Consider the following 25834-nt stretch of genomic DNA (forward strand, 5'->3'; position numbering starts at 1 on the left):
ATGATCAATCACCAGGTAATCACATAGGTTATGGTCATACATAGTCAGTACAGCATCTTGATTTATGATTAACAATTGAATATCCAGTTTCAAGTAAAACCTTTCAGATGTAATTGGAGTAGAGATATCCCCAAATTGGATTCTATCACTTAAAGAATGAATGTGCCTTTTTTTTTTTTTTAAGATTTTATTTATTTGTCAGAGGAAGAGAGCATGCACAAGTAGGGGGAACAGCAGGCAGAGGGAAAAGCTAATTCCCTGTGGAGCAAGGAACCTGAATGACCTGAGCCAAAGGCGGATGCTTAACTGGCTGAGCCACCCAGGTGTTCCTGAATGCGCCTTTAGAACTCATGTTTCTCTTACATGACACTTGCTGTAAAGCTTTTCTTTCTACTAAATGGAAGATGCTGAAATTAATGGGCATGCTGTTAAAGATAATATGCAAATGGGAATTCAATTGTATTCGTTCTGTTGTCACATTTTTAGAACCAAAGTTTATGAAAAATTTTTTTCAAGTAATTGTGATCCAGTGATACATGCAAAATTAGGAAATAATAAACAAGGGCAACATGTTTTAGGTTTGTTTCTGACAATATAATCCAATAATACATGAAGTTTCAGCATGCAAGAATACTTTAAGAAATTTTATCATTACCACTGACCCCCAAAACTTCAAATCCAGGAGTTAAAGAGGAGATGCCTTTAACTTAGTACTAACGGAGAAAAAGCAGATCTTAAATAATTTGATAGCAATTTCATGAGTTGCTCTCCACTCTATACTTGAAAGCAGCTAGTATTTTGGTTTTTTAAAGATTTTATTTGGCAGAGATAGAGAGAGCAAGCAGGGGGAGGAGCAGACAGAAAGGTAGAAGCAGGCTCCCCGCTGAGCAGAGAGAGTTGGGACTCTATCCCAGGGCCCTAAGACCATGACCTGAACCAAAGGCAGCCACTTAACCCACTGAGCCACCCAGGTGCCCCATTAGTATTTTAAATGAGTGATTTAAAATGAGCACAGGAGCAATTTGGCAGTTGACAGAGGTGAAAAATGAATGATCCTAAACTATATTAAACTTTAAAAACATAACTGATCTAATAAAATAGGAACAATTTTTGAATAGAAGTTGTTCATGTATCACAGAAGCTTGTATTCTATAATGGTGATCTTCCAAGTAGGTCTTGGCCAAATACTGATTTCAAGACTAGACCATTGAGCATATGGTCAGTATATACACTATGAATATGACTTAGCCATATACAACAGTTAAGACAGTAATCACCAGGTTGTTCATAGAGTATAGCCCAATCTCCAGGTCACTCATGTCCCAGATTTGTGGACCTCATAAAAGAAGTTGACCAGAACCTGCCCATCCATCTCATTCTCGAAGTGAAGAGAAAATTACTAGTAAAGTGAGGGTTAAGGTTAATTGGAAATAAGATATGGTCCTCTCTGGGTAGGTTCCTCACTATAATCTGCTAATTTGCCCTATTCTGTTATTTTTTAGGTCAAAATGACAGGCTGAAAACTTTTCTTGGAAATGAGACACATTAGAGTTAGGCATGCTTGATCTGAAATGTTAGTGACAGTAATATGTATGGGAAGTTTGATTCATATAAGCACCCGTACTTCAATATACTTAAAGCAGCTTTCCACTCTGAAAATAATACCAGGTAGAGTCAATAAATATGAATTTTCCTTTCAATTCTATAGGACCAAATAGCTAAACAATCATTTTTTATTAAAGATTAAAACATTTAAGAATACAAACCGGTCTTTTTCCCAAAAGATAAAGGTCACAGCAAATCTTTAGAAAAAGAGGCATGTAGTTATTTGAAAATTCAGGCCAATGCCATTAAATGATATGGCGGTTTATGCTCAAGCAGCCATAAAGACAGATGTGTAGTTACTACTTTAGGGATTACTCATTCAGAGGTTTTTATGAATAACACAGCTGTTATCTTCCAAAGGCAAGTCACTGTAATAGAAGGGTTGGCACGATTACACATAATTGGTAGATTATGATTCACCGCCTGAAAAAAATTTGGTTTAGAAGGCCTGGTGGTAGACACACGAAACTTGACCATTCTTACATCAATGCCACAGCCAATCAGTGAATTCAGTTTTTCTTTCTTTATGGCCAACCTACCTTAGATTGGACTTTGGAACTTTGAATATATAAGCAAAGAAGAAAGAAGGAAGATAGAAGACAGGCAGACCAGGAAAGTAGAAGAGCTAGCCAGCCCTGTGAGGCTCCTACCCACAGAAATACTAATTGGTATACTTTCTTCTGCTCCTCGTACATGCCAAGTTTTTTTTTTTTTTTTTTTTTTTTTTGCCTTCTGGTCTTTCACCTTCACTGTTCTCTCTGACCATTTCTGGCCCCTTCTCACCTTTCATGTACCAGCTCCAATGTTTCTCATACAGAGGCCTTCCCTGATGCCTCAAACAACTCTCTCCTTGTCTTCCCAGCCCACCATCCCAATACTTCCTCTATCAGAAGTTTGTTCCTTTACTGCCTACCATCATTAATGTGCAAACTTAACTGTAAAATGGGACCTTCTCTATTTTGCTCACCATTATATCCAGGCATCTAGAAATATTTGCTGAATGAATGAATGGAAAAGTGGTAGAGAATTACTAGGAGAATGCCAATGACTAACAGGAGGATTCCAAATGGGAAGTCATGGGAAGCAATCTGTGCCAAGTCCCAGGATCACCCTGAAAAGAGAAGGGAAAATTAAGAGGTAACTTGGAAAAAAGAAAGAAAAAGGAATAAATAAGAGTCTAATGGAAGAAGAAGGAAGCCCCCATTTCAAATCTAAGGCACTGTTTCTACTTACCAGGGAATTACAAAGGTAGGTAAGGGTATTTATTGCTAGAACAAATGAAGTTTATCTCATCCAGCCAATATTTGCTCAACCACATCAGATTCTCATTACTATCACCACAGCACCATGTCAAGTATAACACACAAAGTGTAACACACAAAGCTAAACTCTGAGTTTTTTTTGGACTCAACCTTCTCCTGCGGGTGATGAGTGAAAAACTCTCAAAAGGCCTGATAGACAAGGGAAGCCATTTTTAGATTCCTAAGTCACCATGACTACATGTAATTTTTGCTCAAACCAAAAGCCCGATTTATGGCCTACCACACCTGCATGGTACATCTACTCTGTGAACGGGTAACCTAAGGGAAAACCATCCTTGAGATAGCGATTCAATCAGTGCGCCTACTCCCTGCATTCCTTTACGGTAAACCTCGTGATTCCTGCCTATGTACTATTCTATACTATTCTGAGTTTTTATAAGATGTAAAAAGTATATAACCCTGTAAAAACTATTCATTTCTGGAGCACTTTCTTGACCGTGAAGACTGTTTCCCCAGCAGCTGCCCTAACTTCGGCTCAAATGACTCTTCCTTACTTCTAGATTCCTAAAGGTTTATTCTGTGTTGACATTCCCAGAAGCCTTTTTTCCAGAATAGACTACCAGGATCCTAGTCCTATTCCACCGAACTTTGGAATTTTTTCCATCCTTCCTGGGTTAAGAAACTGGCAACACTAGCAGAACAATTAGCTGATTAAAATATGACATAACAGCAAAGTTCACTCTAAGCTCCCAGAAGGGAGGTGCAAGACCTTACACGTCTTTTTCATCCCAATCGTACAGACATATGCTCAAATTGACTGAATTGGAGAACAGTTTGTGACCAGATTTCCTCTATTAGTACAATCCATAAAGACAAGGATTATGGATGGCTAAATGATAGGTAGGGCAGCTTTTTCTTCACAAAGAATTATCTAAATTACATTTAAAATAATGTATGATATAGATCCCATTTCTTTTATATTTTCAGTAACAAAAGGTCACTTTAGGGGTGCTTGCGTGGCTCAGTCAGTTAAACATTTGACTCTTGATTTCCGCTTAGGTCTTGATCTCAGGGTCTTAGGACGGAGCCCCACATCAGGCTCCACACTCAGCATGGAATCTGCTTGTCCCTGCCCTCTGCTCCTCCCCCTGCTCTCTAGCTCAAAACAAAACAAAACAAAATGAAAAACGAAACAAAAAACCCTTTAAAACAAAAAGGCCACTTTACCTGGGTTCACAATCATTTTATAAAATGAAAAACTTCCCATAAAATGAAGTCTGGCGTGAAATGAATGATACAAACAATTTTACCAAGCACATTAAAATATAAAGAGCTTTACAAATGAACTTTAGAGGATATAATGAAAAGACAAAGGCTAATATTAATTCTACTAATTTAGAAAGAAAGCACTTAAGTTCTTTCTGGTCTTTTTTCCTTCTCTTTAAAAAATGATGTACACCAGGCTATTAGTATGAAAGGCAAGGGAAGTCTTGCAACTTTTTGCCTTCTGATTGGCAAATGTTTTTATTGAAAACAGTTTTTAAAATGACATCTCTGAGGAATGAGGTTAAAAATTGCTATATACACAGTCTCCTATATATAGTATCTAACACACAAACAAAATCTCTCTGAATTAGCTTAATATATAATTCATTTTATACCTATTTAATAGAATAAAGGAATTATAATCTCACCATAATTTCAATTGATTCTTAAGTTCATATATTTAAATTGAACATCTTTTCATTTTTAAAGATATATATACACCCTTTTTATATGAATGCTATTCTTAGAAATAAATGTCCTATACTTCTAAAACCCAATTAAAATTCAGTTATCAAAGTAGCTGCATCCTAATATTAATTACTATGAACTATTAGTAGATTTTAATAGCCACATCACTACACTCAAGATTGTATGGGACCAAAAATTTTTTACATATGCCAGTAAGTGTTCAATTAGTATCTTAAAAGCTTCAAACACCACTTGAAAGTAACAAAAAGAATGAAAATGAGTAATTCATTAAAGAAATAAAAATAACCGATTAACACAAGAAAGATATTTCACCTCCCTAATAAAGAAATGCAAATTAAAACAAAATGTCTCCCTTTCTGAAGAGGCAAAGATATGGATTAGCAGTAATAGAATAAATTATATTCACACAATTATAGGAGTAAAACTGATATAATCTTACTGGATTATTATAATCTTCTTGGGAACTAATATTATGTATCAAAGTTTAAAATTTGTACATCCTGGGGCTCCTGGGTGGCTCAGTGGGTTAAGCCTCTACCTCCGGCTGCGGGTCATGATCCCCGAGTCCTGGGATCAAGCCCCCACATCGGGCTCTCTGCTCAGCGGGGAGCCTGCTTCCCCCACTCCACCCCCGCCTGCCTCTCTGCCTACTTGTGATCTCTGTCAAATTAATAACTAAATAAAAACTTTAAAAAATAAAATAAATAAAATAAAATTTGTACATCCTTCCACCAAGCAATCTTACTTGTAAGAAATTATCCTAAGGAGATAATGGGCCAAATTCACCAAGATATAGACAGAAGATATTTAAAATGAAAAACAAGGAATTTCCTAAATGTTCACTAAATTACTAAATTAGTCATGGCATATATGAGGCATTGAAGAAAAACAACAAAGACATCTTCTACTGCTGAGTGAAATAGCAGAGTATAGGACTAGCGTCCATGGCATGACATGATTGTACACAAAACAATAAAAACAGTGTGCTGTAAAGTTTAGAATAAGAACATTACATTAATACAAAAAAAAGTTAGGATAAACAAAATGTTAGAAATAGTACTGTCAGTTTACTTTTAATTCTCCAAGTTACATCTTTTTTTTTTTTTTGAAAGAAAGATTGTCTTCAAAGAATAATCAGATACCACACCAGTCAGTTTGGGTATGTTGAGAAAAAAACTGAGGCAAGAAAAACTTCACATGACTATGAAGGAGCCATCTTTTCTTGGCCTAAACAGGGTTTAATAATGGCATATGGACATCTTTATGGCCTACCACATTACCAATCTAAGTGCGTATATTCAAATACCTACTTTACCTCTCAGGGTATCATTACCAACAAGTTACTATCACCCTAGGATACTAATATTTCAAAACAAACAATTTAATTTCAACTGTTCACTGAGTCATCAGGCTATTTCAAGTCTATAAAACCACTCCATTAAAAAATTTCTTTCCTTCTTTTTAAAAGATTTATTTTGAAAGAGAGAGAGAGAACACATGCAAATGAAGGGAGAGGCAGAGGGAGAGGAAGAGAATCTCAAGTAGATTCCCCACTGAGTGTGGAGATTGATTTGGACTCAATCCCAGGCAGGACCTGGAGATCAATACCTGAGCCCAAATAAACAGTCAGACATTTAATCAACTGAGCCACCCAGGCAACCCAGAAAATTCTTTCCCTTTTCAAAAATCCTCACTGAACTACTGAAAATTCCCAACAGATAGTGATAACTATTCCCTGCTTTAAGTATAAACTGGAAAAAATCATATGCAAAATAGCAACACGATAATCTTGTGGCACCTCAATTTCATTCTACTCTTTATATCTGAACAAAGAAGAACATTATATAACTGTGTTCATAGTACCTTTCTTTTCTCTTGAGATTTTACTAGGGTATGCTTAAGAAGCTGTGAGAAAAAGCTCTATTTGAGACCCAGATACAAAGCTGCTGAGAAGTAGTCTTTATAATGTCAATCAAAGAACAAAACATTTGGTTAGTTTTTAAACAAAATGAGCTACTCTGCCCACCATGCCAACCCCTAAGCAATAGGTCTTTCCCATTCATTATTCACTGATGTAGTTCTCAACAACATTTTATAGTTTCATATCATTCATTTTATTCCCATTCTTTCAAGTAACTCTGTCCATTTGGTCACATACACAACTGCAAGCTGATGGCATATGAGTTTCCTTTTAGTTCTTAATTCTTAAAAAATGTTATGTAATTTTATTTCCCAATTATATTTATTTAAAATTTTTTCCCAGTGGAATGTTTTTCAAAATATTTAATCAAATTTTGTTCCAGCTGACCTAGTATCAAATGCTGAATTTAGACATTCCTAAACTAAAGCTTATTTTAAACTAAAATGACACTAAAATATTCATATTGAATAAATTTCTGGAGATCCAAAATTAAAGAAATAATTCAAAATGTGATACAGTCTAGTGTTTATTTTATGTTATGGCAGGTACACTTGAATTTCAAAAATTTAAAACATATAAAAAGTGGTTAGGGACTAACATTTGTATCAACAGTTGATAAATGTCTAAGATTGTTTATTATACAGCAGGGTACAATGGTAGTGCTAATGCCAGTAGGGCACTATGGAAGTTAGTCTAAAAATTATCACCAGGCTTTATACAAGCAACAACATATGCTGCTGTTTTAGAATTTCTGGACATAGTCTGCTTCTAATGTTAAGCAGTCCTTTAACATTTTTAATGTTATACAGTGTTACAGTATTTAGTTTGGCAAATGTTTCAAAATAAAGTAGAAATGTATTCATAACATCACAGAAATGCACATCCAGTTTTGTTTTCATTAAGAACCATAGGTACAGATCAGAACTCTTCCCTATATGAAATAATTTACACACAGATGAATGCTATAATATCACTATCTAAAATAATCACTAAATACAATTCTTTTTCAGAAATAAACAAGCAAAGATTTTTTCTTCATTTTCAAATATCAAAAACATAGAGATAATGTATGTTTTTCAAACAATGATATTCTAAAATTATAGGAATAACTTTAGTGAATTCAGTGAATATGAAACCTAAATCAACCAAGTATACTGTAGTACAACCATATTAAATGAAACAAATGATCAGAAATACAACCGTATGAAAGAAATTTATAATCCACAAAACTGTTTTTCAGGCCTTAAGGTAAAATAGTTCCACAGTTTACAGGTAAAACCAGAGCAACAAAAAATGCGTGCTTGTCTTCAATAAGTAGATATTTTATTATTTTATGCAGAAGATGTAACACTTTGCTTGTAGACAGCATGGTATGCATTTCTCAGCAAGACATAAGGAAAACAAGATTCCAAAAGATCCATTGTCAGGAATGGGGATTCCTGCACAATCTGAAAAGTAGCAAAAATGCATCACAGAATTGAAATTATTTGTAATCAGAACATTTACTCACAGCCACTAAATCATAATTTCTATACTGTTCTTACTAGAAATAGTTAGAAAATTATTTTTTTTACTTTAAAATGTGAAATATAAATGTGCCAGTATGTTGCTATCAAAATCTTTAAAATCACCACTTTTCAATTAAGTCTACTAATCATAAGAAAAGATTGAGCACTTTCATTTGCCCTCAACTGTATTCTAGACATATAAAAGAATATAAACATATTTAAAATAAGGTCCATAGCATCAAGTTTAACTGGGTTCCCAAGATTAAGCCAAAAAGCCAAATCAAACATAAGACCAACTGTAACTAAGTAGAAAGCTAGAGGAGTTCAAAAGGGATGAAAATTAATGTGAGCCACAGTAATCAGGAAAGTCTATCTAGAAAAAGATTTTAGCTATGGGGTATGCCAAATCATAGGACAGATACAGATCTCTGCAGGAAAAGGAAATTACTCTAAGCGAGGGAAGAGCTACAGTGTAGAAGCAAGCATAGCTGGTTCAGATAGTGAAGAGAAAGAGCTGGCCAGGCTCAGAGAATCACAGCAAATTGTATTAGATGGGTGGAAGAGTCAAAACGTAGAAAATTCAGAAAAACTTGAAGAGTTGAAAATGACACACTAGGAAAATATAAGGCCTTAACTGATTCCCAGGTGGTTAAAAAACTATTTATAAAAGAATATCCAATAGGTAATACTTATCTTTCATTCTGTTGTTTCCTGGTATGATTACCATATGATAAAATACAAGTAATGTTAGTCTTTCAAGTGGTATTTAGAAAATGTGTAGCTTGAGTGGACTGAACAGAAGGTACTTCAGCTCATATTGTTATTGAAACACTACGTGCCAAGAAGACTATCAAGAATGTTCTTGTTGATAAAAAATAAAATGAGACTTACCATATCTAGCAGTAAATAAACAGATTCTCTATTTCTTGTTGTTGTTTTATCTGTCTCCTGGCCAATCTTCAGTAGACTGGAAGATGCAAGCTTAAAAGTATATAAACATTTTAAGAAAGATTTAATGAAATGTTCGTAAGTTACTTATTTTCACTATGCTTCAACCTAAAATAATACATTTCAATCATTCAGTGTCTATATATAAGATAATGGGCAAAATTCAAGGCAGTACAAAAATCAGCTTAGAAAAAAAAAAAAGGTCATATTGCAGAGATTTAGAAATGAGAGATTTCTAAGGGAAAAAAAAAATGCTAACTGGCTCCTTGATTTTAATGCCTGCCTTCTTCACCTGGTCCTCCTTACAGAGGGGGGAAAAAAAAAAGAATTTATTGTTATATCTGATAGTTATCATTTTAATTTTCCTTATAAAACATTGTAAGTTCTGCTATTTGACTACACCTACCGCCAGAAATTCTTTAAGACGGTCTTCAATGCTTCCCTTGTGAATTGTAAACAAAGCTGCAGCGATCTGGTTGATGGCCTTGGCCAAACAATGTATGTTGTTGCAGTGCCCTGAGAAAGTGCATATAGAGTTTTTAGTTTTTCTGTATGACCCCAAAATTTCAAAGAATACATGAACAGCAAGTCTTTAATCACGTCACAACCTACATAAATAGTGACATTATTAAGAATTGGGAGATTACCTTCCTTGCTCTCCTTTCATTTTTATGAGGATTAGTGCTTTTAAAAATATTATAGCAAAAAAAGCAATGAATGATGTTTGAATTAAAAAGGCAAATTTTCAAAAAATCCCAAGAAAAATCATATATCAATTTTATATTGTCTCTGAAACTAAAAAAGATGTTCTTAGCTGCTTTACATTTTGTCATTCAATCGTTAAAATAATCTTAAGAGTTGGATACTACTTCATCATCCCCTGCCACACACACCCAGGCACCCAAAAGCTCACACATACACGTTTCACTTATCAGGAAACTGGGGCTTTTGAAAAAGAAAAGTCAATTATTCAAGGTTATAAAGCTAGTAGTAAATAGCTAGTAAGTTCATCTACATTCTATTATAAATGAACATTAATTACTTGAAGAGTATCTATTATATCAAAACTCTTGACTTTTTCATTACCAAAGCAATTTTAAACCATTACCTTCTATAGCAGGGCTATACTGAGACATCACATTACTAGCCAATGTTGGCAAAGAAACTGCCACAAAGACCATAAGGAGGCAGGCAATTTTATATTCTTCTTCCGGACTTATGTTTTCTAAGGGAGAAAATTAAAAATAAAACCAAGGTATTTCTTCAAGATTAGTTAAGAGCTATCAATCTAAACCAGAAAATGCAAATTTCAATTTTTATACTGAGCTTCTATAGAACTAATCACAACTTTGTTGTAAGTGATACAGAAGTAAAATACATTATTATTGGCTATTATCAACTACCCAAACATATTTCAAGGACCTCTAAAAAAAAACACTGAGGCATAATAAATTTTTAATTTTAAGATTATAGGGCAAAAAAATATGAGTAGGATAAGTGGAATCCTAAAATTTCCTAACTGAAAACTAATGATAAATTATTTTATAAAAATATTCTGTGTACTACAGTTTAGAAAATTATCGCATAAATTACTCTATGAAATAATAAAAAAAAGCCTTTTTTTTTTTAAACATGTAAATGTGATCTAAAGTTTACTACTAGTATTGAAAGATATAAATGTGGAAAGTGGACTAGATTTCCAACCTATTTTAGAAGACAGAAGGAACCAATGATAAATGAAAATAACTAGCACTGCCGTAAGTCTTTTAAGACATAATCCTTTCTAAAATATTAATTATAACGTGTATTAAAATTGTAGGGTTACCTAGGCAGTTGAGTCTGGTACCTGGGAAATTCCAAGTATTCTATTATTCACCTACCACATACATGTAAGAACTGAACTTAAGAGCCAGAACATGTTTTAAAAATTTGGCTATGAAAAATATAGTTGTAGCCAAATGAGTAATAGTGGCAATTACCCATGTGACTATAATTAACATACTGCATGAATGATGAAACAAAAAGGAATGTTAAATAAAAAAAGAACTAATAAAAAAAAAAAAAAAAAAAAAAAAGAACTAATGAACCCAGACATAATAACCCAACCATAGGGATGGTTATTTTAGTATCAGAAACAGATAAAATGTTATTTACTTTGTAGACAAATCTAGAACATTCTGGGTACTACATTTCAAAGAGCTAGTTTTAAAATCTTTTAAATGTTTAACACAATACAATGATGCACTCATTCATGGTAAACAACTCTAGTCCAGTGAAAATAAGACATTCTTTCCTAGATATCAATTATGCTACCTACTGGACCATCTCTATCAGTATAGACTCTGTGACTCTGTCACCTGAAAAAAATCCTTCTCTTGATTTTATTCCTGCCTCTAGCTACTATCATTTCATTTCTTTGTTCCCCTTTACAGTAAAACTCTCTGACAGAGTTGTTTTATACTTATTATTTCCCATTTCTTTCCTCCTATTCTCTCTTAAGCCCTCTCTATTCAGCATTTTGCTCCAAAAATTCCACTGCCGCTCTTTTTATCAGCATTACCCAGTTCTACATAGCTGATCATTCCCTCTCCACTTTGCTGGAAGTGCCTCTTTCCCAGTTTTCCTTCTCTTTCATCCATCCTTCTTTCTCGGTTTCTTTTTTAGTAGTTCCTCCTCTTCTCCCTGAGTTCTTAAATTTGAAAGCGTCCTAAGGATCAGACCCTGATCCTCTTTCTTTTGCATCTATGTTAACTAACCTTGGAAATTCCATCTAGTCTTATGGTTTAAATATTCCATCTAGTCTTATGACTACACTATAACATAAGCTCCAGATGACAGGGATTTTTGTCTTTTCTGCATTGCTATATTCCAACTACCCCCCTCCCCCAAAAATTTGACATTAAGCAGGCATTTGAATAAATAAGTACCATACCTGTATCTGTGTTGCCCTGGTAATTTTAACTAAGACTAATACATATTTACCAATGCACTTTACCTGATTTTTGTGAAGAGAGAGCTACCACCAAGGCAGGATCAATCTCACAAGGTAATCCAGCAGCTGATGATAACTCATATACATTCATTGCAACCTGACAGAATATTTAAGAATTACAGAGTAAGAAATATTTTGTAAATTTCTAAGAAATCTCACTTTAGGAAGGAAAGACATTTTAAATTAGAATCTACCTATGAGAACACTAGAGTATCTCAAGCTTGGCTGAAACAGGAACTACAGCACAACTAACCTACAATGAAAAATTGAGTTATTACTTTATAATGTGCTGCTTATTAGAACTTCCCATTGTTAGGCCAAAGAAAATCTGTATACTCTCTGTGGCAAATGCCAATAAAATCATACTAACATTACTTTTCTTGGAAGCATGGATGTAAAATATCAAGCCAAAAGAGACGAATAAAGGAACAAAGTGAATCAAAATTGCTCAACTTATATTTATATTCATACTTACTTAATGAAAAATTGTGGTGGTTCAATGACTCATCATATCATAGCTATAAATATGGTAAATTAATCTCTTTATAACAGATTTTTTTTTTTTAAAGCGAGCTCTAATGCCTAACATGGACCCTGAACTCACAATCCAGAGATCAAGAGTCACATGCCCTACTGACCGAGCCATGCAGGGGTCCAGTCCCATGAGAGATTTTCAAGGAATATAAATTTAAAGTCTGATAAAAAAATTTCTAATGACTCGGGACGCCTGGGTGGCTCAGTTGGTTGGACGACTGCCTTCGGCTCAGGTCATGATCCTGGATTCCCGGGATCGAGTCCCGCATCGGGCTCCCAGCTCCATGGGGAGTCTGCTTCTCCCTCTGACCTCCTCGCTCGTGCTCTCTCTCACTGTCTCTCTCTCTCAAATAAATAAATAAAATCTTTAAAAAAAAAAAAATTTCTAATGACTAAAATAATTCTTTTTGGTATCATATATCAATTTCAAGTATGGTATTCTGACTACTCAATACCTCAGTTAAAAACCAATTACATAGTTACATAGCATACCTTTGCTATCGCTACCAAAAAAAACTCAGTATAAAATGCGAAGTAAAACTGTGTATCTTAAAATAAATGGAAATTGCCATGGATTAAGTTCTAGAAAAACATTTTTTTGGGGAGGCGCCTGGGTGACTCAGTTGGTTAATCACCCAACTCTTGATTTTAGCTCAGGTCGTGATCTCAACATTGTGAGATCAAGCCCCCCTAACCCCCCGTCAGCAGCAAGTTGGCTTGAGATTCTCTCCCTTTCCCTTTGCCCCTCTCCCTGCTCATTCACGTACTCTCTCAAATAAATCAATCTTTTTAAAAAAAAAAAAGAACTTTTTTTGTGTGTGATCCAATACTCGTTCCCAACCCATAAATTAACTCAAAATGGATCATAAACCTAAACACAGAAGCTAAAATTATAAAATTCTTAGAAGAAGATGTAGATATAAATCTTTATGACTCAGGTAAGGCAATGGTTTCTTAGGACACCAAAAGGAAAGCCAACCAAAGGAAAAACAGACAAACTGGATCATCAAAACTAAAAAACTTTTTGTGCCACAGAGGACATTATTACAAAAATGAAAAAAAAAAAAAACCAAAAAAAACAAAAAAACAAAAAAACAAACCACCCACAGAATGAGATTTGCAAATTATGTCTATGTTAATGGACTTGTAATCAGAATATATAATGAACTCTTACAACTCAAAATTAAAAAGGCAAACAATCCAAATGAGCAAAGGATATGAAAAGAGATTTTTCCAAAGAAGATACACAAATACTCAATAAGCACATGAAAAGGTATTCAACATTCATCATCTTAGGAAATCTTTAACAAAACAATAAGATATCATTTCATACATACTAGCATGGCTATAATTAAGACAACAATAAATACTGACAGGATATCAAGAAACTTGATTATACTTAGATCCACTGAACTATATACTTTAAATGGGTAAATTTTAAGATAACTGAATTATATCTCAATAAAGCTATTAAAAATATATATATTTGGAGAACAGGTGGTTGCCAGAGGGAAGAGGGATTGGCAAATAGATGAAGGGAAGTAAGAGGTAAAAACTTTCAGATGTAAAATGAATCACATGAATGAAAAGTACAGCATGGAGAATACAGTCAACAATGTTTTGGATAGTAAGTCCCTGTATGTAGTGCAACACTGTAATAACTTTGTATGGTGACAGATAGTAGCTACACTATCATGGTGAGCACTTCATAATGTTTATAAATGCTGAATCACTATGTTGTACACCTGAAACTAGTATAATATTGTATAACAACTATACTTCAGTTAAAAATAAATGTTAAAAATATGTAAGTTTTAAAAAAATATTAGTGTTGTTGAAAGTTTGCTAAAGGGGCACCTGGGTGGCTCAGTGGGTCCGGGGATCGAGCCCCGCATAGGGCTCTCTGCTCAACGGGAAGCCTGCTCCCCCTCCCCCCCACTGCCTGCCTCTCTGCCTACTTGTGATCTCTGTCTTTTATATAAATAAATAAAATCTTTTAAAAAAAAGAAAGAAAGAAAGTTTGTTAAAAACTAAACATAATTATGTCAGGTGCTCAGAGAACTGGATGGTTGCTCAGAATACTCTCATAATCCATACACCATAGTATTTCCAAGGAATGATTCATCTTTACTGTTTTCTTAACTTTTTTCTACAGTTTTTCCATTTAACAAGTTTGCACTAATCACACATGGTTTTCAAACATAAAATCATAGGACAGTCATTAATTTCAAATGTTTACACTATGTAAAGCACTGTAGGAGACAAAAAAAAATAAAACAAGGTCTTCAAAATGTTTATAATCTAGTAAAAATTTAAGAGAAAAAGCACAATTATAATACGAAGCAGAAAATATTTAACTCTGCAATGGATAAACAAAAAAGTTTTCTGATAATAGTAAGAAAAAAGAAATCCTTTTCTGCCTGGGGATGTTTCTCAGAATACAGCAACTGACTCAGACCTGAAAAGATAAGCAGGACTTCAACAAGGTGGAAATTAGAAAAGGGCAGGATTTTCAGGTAGAATAAACTGGAGGATGAAACAAACAGATGTGAGAATGCACACAGGAAGAACTAGTTACCTCATGGGATACATATGACAAGAAAGATAGAGTAAGAAAGGTAAGAGCATGGGAGAGGAATGGAACAAGCCATGGAAAATAAGCCTCAAAAAGTGAATAGCATCAATTTGAGAAAAAACTTGAGTGTCATACAAAAAAGAGTTTAGACATCACTTTTTTCAGACAGTGCATTTCAAAACATGTGAAACAGAAAATAAGATCTTTTCAAGACACATGAAAGCTTGGAAAACATACATATGAGGTCACTTACTGGATGTGTAACCACTGGTTAATTATTGCTGGGGTTATATAAGTAAGTTAGATTTCACGATCAAAATACTTTCAAAACAAAACTGTAAACTCACATATGGCTACTAATATTCCTTAATTTCTAAAACAGGGTATTAAAATTTTTAAAAATTATACCCTATAATTAAAATCCTTTTACAAGACTTTTAACATTAATTTTTAAAAATTGATTAAATTTAGGTCACTGGCTTGTCTTTCTAATTCTGCTTATGTATGAACAGCTATCAGTATAAGAAAAGATCAATACCAACACATTTGACATTGCTATAAGTGATCAAGGAAGATGAACTTTCAAAATGCCTATGTAGCATTTTGGTGCTGAGCTCTCAAAGATGCATTTGCAAAAGTAAGCATAATTAATTGATCACTCTAAAATATAAACTTCACAGTAGTTTTGAATTTATTAAATTTTACTTCATATGTAGCTCAAATATTTCATTTCAGAAACTGTAAAATCCAAATAGAAATTTTATTACCTTCATATCAGTTTCCCTTGGAATATGATCCTTGAAATCTTCAATTGAACTTACAAGAAAAGGAATGTGGTAAGATAAGACCTAGGCAGGGTAACAAATAAAAATGCATTGTTATTTTTAAATGATGAACCCTAGGGGCACCTGGGTGTCTCAGTTGATTAAGCAGCTGCCTTTGGCTTGGCTCATGATCCCAGGGTCCTGGGATCAAGCCCCGCAGCAGGCTCCCTGCTCAGCGGAGAGCCTGCTCCTCCCTGTCCTTCTGCCTGTTGCTCTGCCTACTTGTGCATGCTCTCTCTCTGTCTCTCTCTCAAATAAATAAATCTTAAAAAAAAAAAAATGGTGAACCCCAAATTTAATTATAACCATTCAATTACTTCTAGTTTTCACAATCATTATTTTACCTTTTCTATTTTCACTTGATTTTCTGAAGTACTAAGAACAGTACTTAGAATGCCAAACTGAATATAGCTGAAATGGAAAACACTTCAATGAAGAGTAAAGTTGAAAAAGTAGTATACAATATCCTGGCAAACTAAATCCCCACCCCTATTTCAATGCCAAAATAAAAAATAAGTTTAAATAACTCTTATTTCTATATATTTGATATTATATAATCAATTATATTTTGGAATTTTAAGTAATGTTTAATTTCTGGGAAATTAAAAGGGATTATTTAACTATAGGATATGTACTTAAAATGGTTTCTTACATCTCTAAGTGCTTCCTGGGCCAATGACCGGAAGGATAAAATTACACCAATTATTGTCATCCTCTTCAAGACACTGTCAACAGCTAAATTGAAAGAAAAGAGAAGAGTATGAATGCAATTCTTCCTTAACCTTGAAGAAAACTCCTAGTCATAAAATTCCCAAGATAAAAGATATGACAGCAAGTTGACTACAACAAATAATTAAAGAGGGAAAAGTACTAAATGATATTAAAGTAAGGAAATTACAGTTTACTTCATATGGAGCACATATTATCTTTAAAATGGTTTAGATGGTACACCAGAATCTTGAAATAATCACTTAAGTAGCCACCTGTATAATCCTCTCAGAAATGGCAGAAGTAGGAGGAAGGAGAGAGAGACTAAGGGAGAAAGAGGAGTTGTCAGAGTGGACAGGATTTAAGTCCTCAAATGGTCCCAGAACTTGGAGATGCTAAACTCTTAAACTGTTGAGGTCTGGAGAGTCAAGAAAAAAAAAAATGGCTATTGAGATCACACACAGTTTGGGCAAGACCAGGTTGCTGAAGACTATAAATGATTTAATCATTCACGTTCTGGTTAAAAAGCATTATTCTGAAAATTATTATGATATATTCAATATTAAAACTTAGTTAACAAAATCAAGGGAAATTAGAATTGGAAGGATCAATACCTTCATATTTTAAAAAACCAACAAACATTTATTGAATTACTCCCAATATACATAGTACTGTATAATAAGAACACAAATATAAACAGAATAATAAACTAGACCATAACTAACAGTCTACATGAACTGTCAAGAAAACTAAGAAAACACAACCGTATTTATATGAGACAAAAGATAGACAACTCACCCATGAACCAACACAGATTTGAAGTGTGCAGGTCCACTTACACATGGATTTTACTTTGGTAAATACAGTAAATATATATTCTCTTCCTTATAATTTTTGTAATAGTATTTTTCCCTTGCTTACTTTGTTGTAAGAATATAGTATATAATACATATAACATATAAAATATGTTAACTTTTATCAGCAAGGCTTCCAGTAAACAGTAGGCTATTAGCAGTTGAGTTTTTGGGGAGTCAAAAATTACATGCAGATTTTTGACAGCACAGGGAATCAGCACCCCTAAACCCCATGTATTTCAAGAGTCAACAGTATATACATACATATATTTGCATATATATAACAAATCTCTAGAAAGATGTATAGAGAACCATTAACCATAGCTACCTTTAAGGAGCAGGAATGGAGAGAATGTTTGGACTTTCTACCTCCTTGTGTGGTTTGCTTAAACCCTGACCATACCATCTTTTATTAAAACACACCAACAGCCATAATATAAGCCAAAATGTGATGAGACTTAAAACAGCAGTGTTAACAAAATGAGGTAAGGCACAAATATGTTATACCTCCCAGAGCAGAAACCAGTCGAATCAACCAATTTTTTTTTTTTTTTAATCTTTCTCTGGTACTTAGTAGAGTGCCGGAGACTCAGAAGGCTAGACGTTCAATGAAAAGGTTATTCAAGAAATGAGACTATGTTACCATCCAGAAAAGGAGAGAAGAAAGAAGGATGAAAGGAACTATTTCTCTGGGAAAATGTTATCAAAGTTGGTCATAAAGGAGAAGACAAAAGCATTCCAGGCCAGGGAACAAAGCAAAAGGGAATCTAGAAAAAGGAATGCAGAAAATAAGGTGAATAATGAGAAAATAAGTAGTGTGGCATAATCATGTATTTTCCAAGGGATGATACTGAGAATTCAATCAAGTAATTTTGCCAGAATTATATCCTACAATCTTCTCTTGAATAATGTAACAATAATGACACATTAAAAGTTCTGAGAAACTTTATTGTAAGAACTGTTGTTTAACTTATCATTAATGGATTATTTGGCATACCTTTTTAAGCACTGGCACCTCCTCTAATTCCCCAAAATTTCCATTAACATCTTGCTATGTTCTGAACGTTTATGTCCCTACAAAATTCATGTATTAAAAACTGAAGCCCCCAAAGCTGATGATATTAGGAGGTGGGTCTTTGAAAGGTGCTCAAGCCATGAAGGTGAAGTCTCATGAACTTGATTACTGCCTTACAGGGGCTTCAGAGAGAACCCTATCCCCTTTCAGTCACGTGAAAACACTGCGACAAAAATACAGCGACAAGTAAGGGACCCTGAGGAGGTCCCTCACCCAACCATGCCAGCACCACGATCTTGAACTTCCAGCCTCTAGAATGATGAGAAATAAATTTCTGTTGTTTATGTACTAACCAATCTGCGATATTTTGTTGTAGTAGCCCAAAGAGACTAAAGCATATCCCAAGGAACTACCACTTGAGTGGAGACTATGTGGATCTCAGGCCAGGCAAGCAAAAAATTGTAGGGGGAAAGAGAGGAAACAATGGCTGGATGATATAAGGTTATCCAAATAATTGCTTTTGAATGCCATTTTGATAGAGTTTTGGCTATCCTCTAAGCAAGGAGGGGGTAGTTCAGGGTTTTTTCTTAAATATAAAGAGTGATATGAAAAGAAATCTTTGGAAATATAACTGAATGTGGGAGAGGGTTAGACTGAACACATTAGGAAGCCAAGATTGTAGTTCATGAAATGACAAAGCCTTAAATGAGAACCATGGGAATAAAAGGAACAGATTGAGGCATTACATTTAAGAGATGGGATCTGCAGCAGCAGGAGTTACAAGTTCAGTATCTATAACAAGTAACATAAAATAAAGAAGTAGTCTAAGTGAAAGACAGAATAGTGAGGGGGAAAAGCTGGAGAAAAACATTTCTGAAGGCGACAACTGCTACTTAGCTCCAGCCAATCACTGCAATGTGGCAAAATACTGTCCAGGATTTGGGGGGAGGGAAAACCAAAAGTTTGGATATTTATGCAAAATCATCCATTTTTAAAATAATGATCAAAAAAATGTTTTGTTTTGTTTTGTTTTTAACTTAATGGAGCACAGAGCCAAAAAAAAATTAAATATCTCTGGGCCAAACATGACCCACCAACTTGCAAACTCTGATCTGGAGGACATAGCTACTAGATATGGAATATGACAGGAAAAAAGTCAGATAACATAACCAAGTTTCCCTCTGAGAATCACGGGGTGAGTGGCATGGGAGGTAATATAATGGTCAGTAACAGAATATCAGGCTTTCTCGCCCCACCCATTTGTATCTCCCATCAGAATATCATTCCTATTCCAGAGATGCTGCAAAGTATCTGTGCGTCAAACATCTAACAATATTTCTCAAACTTCAGTGCAAATCAGAATCACCTGCTGGGCCCCAGCAAACTGATTTAGTAAGTCTGGAGTGGAACCCTAATAATTTACATTCTTAACAAACTCCTATGTGGTGCTTTTGATTGTTGCTTCCGGTCCATAGACCACACTCTGATCAAATTAGCACTGGGTATTAAATACCTGGAGCACCATAAGGAGAGTCAGGCTGGGGATGAATACTTTAAAGACACACTGATAAATAAGACTGGATACATTTCCCCAAAAGGATTATTAAAAAAAAGTCTTAAAAATTGTAAAAGTATTGACAAATAAAGAGAATGAAATTTCAATAAAAAGGGGAATAAAAGAGAGAAAGACTATAGAGAAATCAAGTAGAATAAGAGGAAAGAGGACCAGATTTTAAAAATGGATAGTCACTAATGATCTCTTCCAGAAAGGTTTCAGGCATAGCCACATTATAGTGTACTGTGAGTAGAGAACTGGAAAGACAAACAGTGAATACAAGCTAGTCAAAAATTTGGCAATATGAAGAATGGTAGAATGAATAAGAGGAAGGCTTAACAACAGACTTTAACAAGTGTTACTTTACAAGCAGTATCTGGCCTCCAGGGAGCAGGAGATTTTTCTGGGATCAGAGAAACTGCTTAGAATGATGAATGTAGCAAAAAGTCAAAGAAGGGGCAGCTGGGTGGTTCAGACGGTTAAGCGTCTGCCTTCGGCTCAGGTCATGATCTCCAGGTCCTAAGATAGAGCCCCATGTCTGGCTCCCAGCTCAGCAGGGAGTCTTCTTCTCCCTCTCCCTCTGCCTCTCCCCTGCTTGTGCTCTCTCTATCCCTCTCCATCTCTGTCTCTGTATCTCTCTCAAATGAATAAATAAAATCTTAAAAAAAAAAAAAAGTTAAAGGTATGATAGCACAAAGGAGAATGCAATTAAAATCACTAAGTTTTAAAGTCCATAATGGGTAAGGAAGTAAAGCCAGGAAGAGGCTGATTCGAAAACTAGAGAAACAATTTTTCAATGAGCTAGAACAAAAAATTTAATAGGAGTGAAGGAGTGGGAAATCTTGAAGACATGACTGAACTGAGAGTCAAGTTTCAAATTCAGGATCTTATCAGTGCAACAATTTAAGGTGATAATAACATTCAAAGTATTGCTAAAGTAAAGGTCTTTGGAGGCAACTTACAGATTTGTAGATGGTCGCAAGGTCAGGGCAAAAGTGTATGGAATGAGTTTTTAAAAGGAAGATTTATTAAAGGAAAACTAGAAAAATTAAGGTCTATACTAAGGGAGTCAATAAAGTGATGAACCTAGACCCCAGAGACACACTGTCAGAAAACAGGAAGCAATACAGTATTAAATTTGCTCAAATAGCTTAAAAGTCTTAGAACTGAAAATTAATTACAGATTACCTCCCAATTCAGAGCAATTTTTTTTTAAGATTAATTTATTTATTTGAGAGAGAGCAAGCATGGATGGGAGGGACAGAGGGAGAGAAAATCTCAAGCAGACTCTGTGCTGAGCATGGAGCCTGATGCAGAGCAGGCTCCCAGGACTCTGAGATCAAGACCTGAGCCGCAATCAAGAGTCAGAGGCTTAACTGACTGTACCATCTAGGTGCCCCAATTAGGGTTACTTTTAACAAATTACATGGCTTTTTAAAGGCATTAAAAAGAATATAGTTGTTGAATATGAAAATCAGACTCTTATAAAAATTTATCAACCTCTGGATATGGGATGAAGGAGGCACAAAGATGGGGATCTGAGACAAAAGAGTGTTTTGAAAAATATTTCAACTGAAAGAATAGCTTTCTCTACTCCCCTACATGAGCCATTCTCAAGCAGAACTTTTCTGTTTCCAAATCACAAAAAAGAATAAATAAATTCTATTTGAAGGCAAATTTGATATAGATGGGCCATTAGGGTTATGGATTTTATTCTGAAACTGTATGAACTTTGGAATTTTAACAAATTCTGTTTTGTTTCAATTACACAAATAGGAGAGTTAAAGTAACAGTAAGCAGGCACTGAACAATGCAGTGGATTAAATGCCTTTAACCAGATGATACAGTCAAAATATTATTTACTAGTAAGAAGTTAAGTAGTTAGGCTGGTTGGGTGGTCAACTGAGTATTAAAAAATAGGAGAAGCAGGAAAAAATAATTAAGAATAAAGAAAACAAGACTGGTAAATGTAAGTATATAGTAAAACAATGAATAAAAGAGATCAGGTAGAAATTAAAAAAAATAATTTCCTTCTAAGTATTTATTCATATTCTACCTCCCTAGAATACTACCAAATCAGTATTTTCTTTTTTTTTTTTATTTTAATTTCATTTTTTAAAGTACCGTACAGTAAACATGATGCTCTTTCCCCCTTTTGGTACAGCTCTAGGAAAAAATTTTAACATGTGTAGACTTAGGTTACCACCATTGCCATTGTGGTCAACAAGTTTCATCACTTGTTGCTTTCCCAGTTCTGGCAACAACTGATCTGTTCTATAAGGCAACTATCATGTAGTTTAATTTTATACTAATTTTTATTATATAAGTTTATATTTTTGAAGCTGGATAAGATAGCCTAATAAAGTGATTCTCTAAATCATTTTATACTTTTAAAATCTGATATAGCTGCATAACATTTAAAAGAAAATTCTCCAGGGGGAAGTATTAAGTAAAATATACACATGGCTTTAATTTTTTTTTCAGGATTATTTTTTATTTGGGAGAATAAACTGTGGTTTTCTCAAATACAAAGTTTTTTTTGGTATTTCATTAATTTTTTAATGCTGGAAAAGCTTTTAAATGAATCAGTAATAAGTATGACTTCAGAATAATTTTTAATTATACAAGTTCAAGTACAAAAGCAAATGAAAATAAAATTAATTCAAGTGCACCTAAAATAGTTACCTAACTATGTTTTCATAAATTTTTAAGACTCACTGCTATTGCACAATATACCTCCTACAAAGAATCAATGTCAAGAAGACATTAAAAACGAATTTTTTTTAGTTGTAGGGCTCAGATTTTCATGCAATGACTACTAGATCGCAATAAAAAAGAACAGATTACTGATTCACATAACATACTAAGTGGAAAAAGACAGGCACAAGAGTATATACTGTGTGATTCCATTTATGTAGAGTTCTGTAACAGGCAAATTTAATCTATAGTGACAGAAATCAGATCAGTTTTTATCTATGTTTGGGGGATATCAAGAAACTGACTACAAAGGGACATAAGGCAACTTCCTGAGGTGATGGAAATGCTGTATGTCTTGACTATGGTTAACGGTTACATGGATATATGCATTTGACAAAAATCCATCAAACTGTTCACTTACATGTGTAGATTTCATTGTATGCAAATTATACCACAATAAAGTTGATTTTTAGAAAGTTATAGACTCAAAAGTTAATTCTCCTTCAGTCTAAATTACTTGTATTAAATGAGTTTATGAACTAATTGATAATACTCATTAAATATTTGATACATGGTATTAAAGCTATGGTAAAAAAAAATGTGAAATAGATAAGCCATATACTCAAAATATCCTTTGACTGCAACTATTTTCTGCTCTCTTCATAAGCTCAGGAGTAATTATATTTATGTTTAAGCAAAGGCTAAATACTGAGTGTCAAGGTCTTCTTAATGCTTATAGAAAGTTTCATGAGTTACCCACATGATAATCTTTTAAAGAGTGCAGCCATCTGGTCTGGTTTGTCAAAGCTGGTCCTCATTTGTGTTAGCACATCAACATTCTCCACCACAAGTTTCTAAAAAAAAAAAAGAAGGAAAGAAAGAAAAAAAAAATAAAGATCCTAGGTTAAGCATAGACCACCTTGTGTTAATGAGATAAGAGCATGCTTGGAAATCATAATCCAGCAAGTAGGAAATACAATTCATGAAATCCAGATGTTCTATGCTATATACTTTTGTTGCTGGCTTAATAAAAGAATCTTAAAATTACTTACATAGGATTAATGTTTTTCTTCAATTTGCAAATTCAAGAAGGAGAGGATGGTTTAGGAAAAAGCAATAAAGATAAGCAGTAGGATAAGGGATTACCTAATGCTTAGACACAGAACAGCATCAATAATAAAAAACAGACACTGAAGAAGATATAGAGAGCAATAAATTCCAACCAAAATAAAAACAACTTGCTAAAGTTAAAGCTAGCCTACAGTTAAAGAGAGCCTACAGTTCATCACTGGATGTGTATAATCAGAGGGAGAATAACTTTTGTACTATTTCATATGTATGTATTCCTTCATGGGGCTTATCATAGAGTAAGATTTCCCACACAAATTATAAAATGGAAGTGTTAACTATCTACCTTCTCTTTCAGAGACCACAGAAAAAGGAAGAGAAGGAAGAGATACAAATAAGGGAAGGGAGTAAAGAATAGCTATTCAAGAAAAGTATAACTCATTAAAGAATGTTTTTCTTAAAAGATGCTTTGGAAAAGTAATTAAGTTTGAAATTAAAATGAAAAAATAATTAATTTGATTCCGGCAGAGATAATGTCTCTATGTATATGGAGAGCCTGGATATAATATTTAAATATCCAGGAATAAAGCCTGGGTATATTTCAAAATACATACAAATCCAAGCTTCATCCTCAGATATTTCAATTTAGCAGGCCTGGTTGCAAAGATTTAACAGCAAGCATATTGTTAAAGTGCCATGAGGGTTTTGTTACAAGCCAAAGGCTGATGACAACTGATTTAAGGGAGGATGAAAACCTATACAGAAAATTTATAAAAATCAGTTTTCCTATACTAGTATGAATTTTGTTTAGGTTACTTGATATTACAGCCATACCTCAGATATATTGCAGATTCGGTTCCAGACCACTGTAATAAAGCAAATACCGCAACAAAGCGAGTCAAATGAATTTTTTGGTTTCCCAGTACATACAAAAAGTTATGCTGACACTACACTACAGTCTATAAATGTGCAACAGCATGTCTAAAAACCAATGTTTTAGATTCTTAATTAAAAAATACTTTATTGCTAAAAATGCTAACCATCATCTGAGCATTCTGAGTCGTAATCACTGATCACAAATCACTATAAGGAATATAATCGTACTGAAAAAGCATGAAACATTGGAAGAATTACCAAAATGTGCCACCGACATGAACAAATACTACTGGAGAAATAGCACCAATATACTTGCTAGACACAGGGTTGGCCACAAACCCACAACTTGTAAAATTGCAGTATATACAAAGTGCAATAAAATGAGGTATTCCTGTACTTCAGATTATTTCTCTTTATGCTCCCAATCAAATATACACTTCCAGTCATACCTGTTTGCTAAATTCAACTTCTACAATGTATGATTAAAATGCCTACTTCTCCTGGGGCCAATTCAATACCTGTCCCAGGCTAAAACCTGATTGAGTCAATACACACTCAAATACATGCTCAATCCTGACAGTGCTCCTATACCTTGAACATAATACCACACATATCATTGAATCAGACACCACTGAGTTTTAAATGCACCATTACCTACGCTCCATTAAGAGAAAAAAAAGAAAACTTTACCAAGTAAGCTGACACAATGTTTCCAATCACATGACTTTAAGATCCCTACAGTTATTAATACAGAATAACTGTGCTTGAGAATCAAAAATTATAGTATTTGTTTAATGGTAAGGATACAACAATCACTTTTTAGTTCCCATACCAGGCAATTTACAAACAACCCCATTTACTTGTTCTACACAAGAGAGGTGATATTCCAACTTTACAACTGAGGAAACTAAACTAAGGCTTGGAGAAATTAGGTAAGTAGTCCAAAGTTATAAAGATATTAAATGGTGGATTTCGGAATTTGAATTTAGATACAACTGATTTAAAAATCCATGCTCTTAATCCCTAAAGAAATGGTTCCCGATTTTTAGTGTACGGAACAATCTAGAAGACTTATTAGTTAAAACACACATTGCTGGGTCCTAGTCCCCACAGGTTTCAATACAGCGAGTCTGAGGC

General features: G+C 34.1%; 1 protein-coding gene across 5 annotated transcripts in view; it reads right to left on the reverse strand.

Moving 5' to 3' along the window:
- Positions 1 to 7050: 7050 nt before the first annotated feature.
- Positions 7051 to 25834, reverse strand: part of NCKAP1 (NCK associated protein 1) — a 100218-nt gene continuing 81434 nt past the window's right edge. For all 5 annotated transcript variants that reach the window (XM_032356150.1, XM_032356149.1, XM_032356152.1 and 2 more), the window contains 8 exons: positions 23514 to 23607; positions 16577 to 16659; positions 15868 to 15948; positions 11995 to 12088; positions 10108 to 10224; positions 9406 to 9515; positions 8943 to 9032; positions 7051 to 7991 (listed from right to left, as the gene is read on the reverse strand). In XM_032356150.1, the coding sequence (XP_032212041.1) occupies positions 7875 to 7991; positions 8943 to 9032; positions 9406 to 9515; positions 10108 to 10224; positions 11995 to 12088; positions 15868 to 15948; positions 16577 to 16659; positions 23514 to 23607 (786 nt within the window). In that variant the 3' untranslated portion in view covers positions 7051 to 7874. The remainder of the gene's footprint in view (positions 7992 to 8942; positions 9033 to 9405; positions 9516 to 10107; positions 10225 to 11994; positions 12089 to 15867; positions 15949 to 16576; positions 16660 to 23513; positions 23608 to 25834) is intronic.

This window comes from Mustela erminea, chromosome 8 (genome assembly GCF_009829155.1).
Source record: "Mustela erminea isolate mMusErm1 chromosome 8, mMusErm1.Pri, whole genome shotgun sequence".
Taxonomy (NCBI): domain Eukaryota; kingdom Metazoa; phylum Chordata; class Mammalia; order Carnivora; family Mustelidae; genus Mustela; species Mustela erminea.